General features: G+C 55.3%; 1 protein-coding gene across 1 annotated transcript; it reads left to right on the top strand.

Moving 5' to 3' along the window:
* The first annotated feature begins 3,088 nt into the window (after nucleotides 1-3,088).
* Srm (spermidine synthase) lies at nucleotides 3,089-6,221 on the top strand. Its single transcript, XM_021636170.2, has 8 exons — nucleotides 3,089-3,318; nucleotides 3,607-3,727; nucleotides 4,049-4,141; nucleotides 4,823-4,976; nucleotides 5,309-5,392; nucleotides 5,470-5,615; nucleotides 5,702-5,824; nucleotides 5,902-6,221. Exons 1-8 carry the CDS (start codon nucleotides 3,152-3,154, stop codon nucleotides 5,920-5,922), a joined length of 909 nt encoding a protein of 302 aa, XP_021491845.1. The 5' UTR covers nucleotides 3,089-3,151; the 3' UTR covers nucleotides 5,923-6,221.
* The last annotated feature ends 267 nt before the right edge of the window (nucleotides 6,222-6,488 follow it).

Raw genomic sequence — 6,488 nt, 5'->3', positions numbered from 1 at the left:
TGTCCTAGCTAATTTTATGTCATAAGCTTGAATTATCTGAAAGGAGGGCACGTCAATTAAGAAAATGGCTCTATAAGATCCAGGTATAGGGCTTTTCTTAATTAGTGATTGATGGGGGAGGGCCCAGCCCAATGTGGTAACATCCCTGGGCTGGTGGTCCCGGGGTTTTTGTTGGGGGTGAGGGGTGTTTGAGACAGGGTTTCTCTATGTAGTCCTGGCTATCCTGGACAGCTCATCTGTAGACAAGGCTGGCCCCAAACTCAATAGAGCCACCTGTCTGTGCCTCCCCAGTGCTGGGTTAAAGGTGTGCACCGCCACCACCCAGCCCAGTGTTTTATGAGAAAGAGGATGAGCACCCCTTTGTGGCATCTCTATCGGCTCCTGCCTCCAGGTTTCTGTTCTGCTTGAGTTCCTGTCCTGGCTTCCTTCAGTGATAGACTGTAGCTTTTTCTCTATAACTTGCTCTTTTGGGCATGGTCATTATCTTGATGCTGTGGAAACCCTAAGACACCCACTGAGTGATCCTCCAGCCCCCATTCAACCTATTAAAAGGCTACTTACCTGCCAGGTAGATCACTGAAATTCCAGGCTGTCCTTGGAGACCTTGACTAAACAACAAAATCTACTCAGACGGTGTAGGCATGCACACCCTTAATCTCTTTGATCCCAGCACTCAGGAGGCAGAGACAGACCTCTAAATTGAAGCCAGACTCATCTACTGAGTTCGAGGACAGCCAGGACTACACAGAGAAACCCCGTCTCGTCTCGAAAAACAGAGAGAGAGAGAGAGAGAGAAAAATAGATGTCAATTACAGAGGCAAGCAGTTAGAGAGAGAGAGAGAGAGAGAGAAATAGATGTCAATTACAGAGGCAAGCAGTTAGTTTCCATTGAGAGAGGCTGAGGAAGGGGAGGACTCAAGAAGAGGGCATTGGGCTGTGCCCAGAAGTGGAAGGGAAGAAGCCAGGCCAGATGGCTGTACTCTCAGCCCTCGGAAGGATGAGGCTGGAAAATAGTAGGTTCCAGGACAACTGGTCTACACAGGGAAACCCTGATGAAAGGTTTCTCAGAACTCAAATGACTCCTCATCTCTTATTCTACCAGTTTCCTACTGGTCACATTTACTTGGAAAAGTGGGAAACACAGACCGTAAGGAAGTCAGTGCTTTGGTTAGCTTCTTCCTCAGACAGGGTTTCTCTGTGTGGCCTTGGCTATCCTGGACTCACTTTGTAGACCAGGCTGGCCTCAAACTCAACACTGATCTATCTGCCTCTGCCTCCCTGGGTGCTGGGATTAAGGATATGTGCCACCACTGCCAGGCTCTCTTGAGTTCTTGAGGAAAAAAAAAAAGTGGCTGTCCAGTGCCAACTGCTTAGCCAGTCTCTATAGTGACAGACACCATGTGGCAGGCCCATGGCCAGCAGCCACTATTCATTGACAGGCTCACTTGTGTCAGTGAGCCTGGGCCTTCCTTCTCCCACGTCAACACCTGGCAGCAATGGCATAACTGAGGTTCTTGTTCTGACTAGGGAGAGAATCTGTTTCTGCCTGGCTTCTGCTTTTCAGTATCATTGTGGTTTTACGTGGACTAGATGGTGAGATTAAAGGCAAAAAACACAGCTTTTTTCCCTGGTCCCCATCAGTGGGGTCATTGCATTCAGGGAAGTTTGTTTGTTTGTTGTTGTTCTGTTCTTTTGTTTTGGGATTTCTGTTTTGTTTTGGTTTGGTTTTTTGTTTTGTTTTGTTTGTTTTGAGATAGGGTCTCAATATGCAACTCTGGTTGTCCTGAACTCACTATGTAGACCAGGCTGGCCTTGAACCCAGAGAGATCTAAACCAAAGGCGTGTGCCACCACACCTGGCTTTACTTGCTTTTTATTTTTTATTTTTTGTAGTATCTCCATCTTCCTAAACCTGAAAGGTATGGTCACTTCAGTCTTCCCAGAGGACACATGCTGGAATGAGTGACTTTGTTCCCCTCCCTTGTTTCCCAGAAGAGGGATGGAAGGTGAAAGGGATTCAACCTGCCACCAGGGTCAGCCATCTCCAGGAATTATCCCCAGCCATCTGGCAACCTGCATTCTGCCTCAGGGCACCTGGCAAGTGAACAGCCAGCCCTAGCCCAGAGGCAGATCTGCACTGATGGGTAAGGACAGCGGCTTCCATGCCAAGGACAGGCTGTCCCAGTCAAGCCTGTAAAACTGGACACAGTATCTCCATCCTGGATAACGCGACAACTTTCTACAACTACCTTCCTCACTCCTGTTCAGGAGGTTGAAGTCAGCCAAGGCCCAGACAGGGCTCGCAGGTTTGAGGCTCAGCTCCAAGCAATAGCTCATGCCCTTCAGCCTGCGCGTTACGACAAGGGAGCTGCCCCCACTCCAGGTGGAGGCCGCGGAATGTCAGGAATAGCTTAGTCGAGGTTCATCTTCCTTCCTTGGCATTCAAACTGTGTATGGAGCAATTAGCATTTAATATTTGGTAATTAGCATGCTTAATGTGATTCTGATAAGTTCCTTGACATTTTCATAAAAACAGCACGTTCCCTCCCACCCTTCAAGGAGCAAGACCTAGTTTGTAAAAAAAAAAAAAAGGGGGGGGGGGGCGCCAGTCTTTTTTGGTTCTGAATATGCATGTGCTCTTCCTGGGCTCTGCTGGTAAATTTAGAAACTCTTTGGGAAAGAGCTCCATTCTTATTCCGCAGCCAACCCGCTCGCTTCTGGCTCACAATCTAAAGCAAAATAGCCAAATGGCGCGACGATCCTCGCTAGTAAATAAAAGTCCCTTACGCGCCCGGACTAGACACACGATCTGCTCAGACCCAGTGAGCAGCCAAGGATGAGGCCCCGTCCCTGGAAAACCTGCGCCGGCGCAGCCCGCCCCGGAACCCTCCCGCCGCCTGGGCCCCTCGGCCCCACGTGGCCCGGCAGCGGCCGCACTACCCTGCTGCCGCTGACAGACGGCTGGCCCCAACCAATCACCGCTGGCAATGGCCCGGCGGCCAATGAGCGCCCGCAGAAGCTCGAGCCGGCCCACGCCGCCATTGGCGGGCCGGGGCTCCGCCCCTCTCCACAGGCCCCGCCCCAGTGGGTTAGGTTGTGGCGCGGGCGGCGGGCCGAGCTGGTCCCGTTGTGCTGCGCTCGCGCCGCCCGCCATGGAGCCCGGCCCTGACGGCCCAGCCGCGCCCGGCCCCGCCGCCATCCGTGAGGGCTGGTTCCGAGAGACCTGCAGCCTGTGGCCTGGCCAGGCCCTGTCGCTGCAGGTGGAGCAGCTGCTGCACCACCGGCGCTCGCGGTACCAAGACATCCTCGTCTTCCGCAGGTACCGCCCGCCGCGCGCCGGTACAGCTGTCAGAAGTTCTGCGCTGGGCCCGCCTCCCGCGCGCTCTGCCCGCGGCCGGGCCCTGCGTACACGTGTCACTCCCGGGACACGTCAGCCGAGGGGACCCCGAGGCCCACCCAGCCCCCACTCGTGGCCGGCCTGCCACGTGTCACCCTGACGGCCCACCCCGGGACCCCATGGCGGCCACGGTGCGCGCCCAGGGCGGACTGGGACCCGATCTCCCCGTGCCCCAGGATCCACATCCCCCGACTGTCACTCTCCCCGCAGTAAAACCTACGGTAACGTGCTGGTTCTGGATGGCGTCATCCAGTGTACTGAGAGGGACGAGTTCTCCTACCAGGAGATGATCGCCAACCTGCCGCTCTGCAGCCACCCCAACCCGCGGAAGGTACCGCCCGCCTTGCCCCGGGTTCTGCTCTGATCTCAGGGTTGTGAAAGAACAGGTCTAGGTGACACTAGGTGAGGATGTGTGGGCCAGATGCTACCCAATGGGGTGTCAGAAAATACCAGTCAGGATGAGGAGAAGCCCTAGTAGAGCCGGTCTCCTGAAGCCCTGAGAGGGGCGACCCGGGCTGCCAGGACCCCAGGCGCAGGGAGGTTCACAAGAGAAGAGAATGACTCAGAAAGACCTGTAGCTGGGAGGAGCATTGGCGGCTCCAGGTTCTGTGGGAGTGGACCTGCGCAGTCCTGACTTGTCCTCGTCCCCCAGGTGCTGATCATCGGGGGTGGAGATGGGGGCGTCCTGCGGGAAGTGGTGAAGCACCCCTCTGTGGAGTCTGTGGTCCAGTGCGAGATCGATGAGGTGGGTGCTGTGCGGGAGGCCTGGGTCAGCTCTGTCCCAGCCTGACTCTGCACCTGAAGCAGTGTTCTCACCACCCCTGGCCTGTTTCCTCCCCCAATCTGAAAAGATGGTTCAGTGGGAGGACCAGATAGGTAAAGCTTGGCACAGACAGCACCATGGATGGTAATTCTTAGTATGTTCAGAGCTGGTTTCTGCTTAAGGTCCAGGCAGGGCCAGCGACATCTCCAACAACTAAGGCATCTACCTACCTTTTATACCCAGTGTGGTTATGCCGAGTGTTGCCCATGATACAGTGATGGACAGGTGAGTCCCCAACCCTGGAGTTGATGATCTGGACTGGAAAAGATAGCACAGGGTTACTGATGAGTCTAGACAGTGGTGGAATGTACAGAAAACACAGCAGGGTAAAAGCTAATAGGAAGTATGTAGCCATGCCTACCTGTAGAAGAGTCAAGAAAGCCCCTTGTGTCAAGTGAGATGGGACACTTGAGCTGCGGGGAGATGAGGCATGAACACCATGAAGAGCCTTCCAGCCCTGTGAAGAGCTGAGGTGCCAGAGGTCCTCATATTTCATAGCTCTGTGGAAACTGGGGATCGAAAAGGGAAGGGCTTGTCCAAGGAGACCCAACCAGGAGTCCCCAGCCTCTGACCCAGCCCAGTTCTTCCTGTATCCCTCCCCAGGATGTCATCGAAGTCTCTAAGAAGTTCCTGCCTGGCATGGCCATCGGCTACTCCAGCTCAAAGCTAACCCTCCATGTAGGGGATGGCTTTGAGTTCATGAAACAGAACCAAGATGCCTTTGACGTCATCATCACCGACTCCTCAGACCCCATGGGTGAGCCAGGGCAAGCCCCGCATCATGCAGCAGCCCCCAGAATCGAGCTGTGTTCTCCCTTGTCAACATGGATGCTGGAGACCTGAGGAGAGGAGGCTAGCTTTGGTCCATAGCGACCTCAGTTTCCTCTTGATCCTCTTCACTGTGCTTGGTTGGCCAGCGGTGGGAGTGGGATTACATGAAGGGGCCCCCAAGTGCCAAGGCAGCAGACACTCCATGTTCCACAAACTTGGGTCCAACACCAGCTTTGCCACCGAGCAGCCATGTGGCCATGTTGTGGGTAACTAGCCTGGAGGTCTCAGCCAGGGTGGCCACGGTCTTTACCCCTCTAGGCCCTGCCGAGAGCCTCTTCAAGGAGTCCTACTACCAGCTCATGAAGACAGCACTCAAGGAAGATGGCATCCTCTGCTGCCAGGGTGAGCGTGGGCACAGTGGGATGCAGGGGCCCCAACTGCCCTCTGTGGCGGAGGCTGACCCACAGCCTCCCCCACAGGTGAGTGCCAGTGGCTGCACCTCGACCTCATCAAGGAGATGAGGCATTTCTGCAAATCTCTCTTCCCTGTGGTGGGCTATGCCTACTGCACCATCCCCACCTACCCCAGTGGCCAGATCGGCTTCATGCTGTGCAGTAAGAACCCGGTGAGCTGGGTACTCCCTACAGGGTGGGGCATGGGCAGGTACTGAGAGCCCCGTCTTGATGTCCTTTGGTCGTCCCTGGCCCCCAGAACACAAACTTCCGGGAGCCCGTGCAGCAGCTGACACAGGCCCAGGTGGAGCAGATGCAGCTGAAATACTATAACTCGGACATGCACCGTGCAGCCTTCATACTGCCGGAGTTCACCCGCAAGGTGAGTGGCCTGTCACGCTCCCTGCTGGGCCTCGTCCTGCACATCTTACACATCTCACTCCCTTCATGCCCCACCAGGCCCTCAATGACATAAGCTGAACCCAGGGGCCACTGCAGCACCACCCGAGACCTCCATCGGATTGGACCAAGGAGCTTCCAAGTCGTCTGGGGACCGCCCACCCCAGACCAGCCTCCCAGATGACTCGTGCCCACCAACCAAGTGTTACAGGCCCAGAATGTGCCTGGCTGCCCTGCTGGGCGGACTCAGTCTCTGTGTCTGTCTGCCTCCATGGCGTTCAGCCCCAAGCTATACCAGCTCTGTACAGCACCGTCTATGCCCTGTGTCACCCAACAAAAAAAAAAAAAAAAAAAAAACACGTGTATTTATAACAAGCTCAGCCATGACCTCTCACCTTTTCTGGTCCCACCAGTGAGTGATACTACCAGGTATAGGGGTGTGCTGTGGCCTCTGGCACAGACAACCCAGCAGTTGTTAGGGCCAGCACCCAGATCTCTCCTGAGAAGCTGATTAGCCATTCAGTCACCCCCTCACCCAGGGGCTAGAGAACCTGCTCTAGGGCACAGTGGTGTGGGCTAAAGGGTCCAGGGATGGCAGCCTGAGACAGTAGCTCTTAACTGCCCTGGAGTGTTCTGAGAGTGGGCGT

The sequence above is a fragment of the Meriones unguiculatus genome, chromosome 3, assembly GCF_030254825.1.
Source record: "Meriones unguiculatus strain TT.TT164.6M chromosome 3, Bangor_MerUng_6.1, whole genome shotgun sequence".
NCBI lineage: Eukaryota > Metazoa > Chordata > Mammalia > Rodentia > Muridae > Meriones > Meriones unguiculatus.
This window is presented reverse-complemented; position numbering and strand designations above follow the sequence as displayed.

Bases quoted from the DNA above. Each gene is read 5' to 3' on its own strand.
- Srm (XM_021636170.2), top strand. From the start codon at position 3,152: ATGGAGCCCGGCCCTGACGGCCCAGCCGCGCCCGGCCCCGCCGCCATC. The intron at 3,728-4,048 runs GTACCGCCCGCC...CTCGTCCCCCAG, and splicing joins GCCACCCCAACCCGCGGAAG to GTGCTGATCATCGGGGGTGG. The intron at 5,393-5,469 runs GTGAGCGTGGGC...CCTCCCCCACAG, and splicing joins TGGCATCCTCTGCTGCCAGG to GTGAGTGCCAGTGGCTGCAC.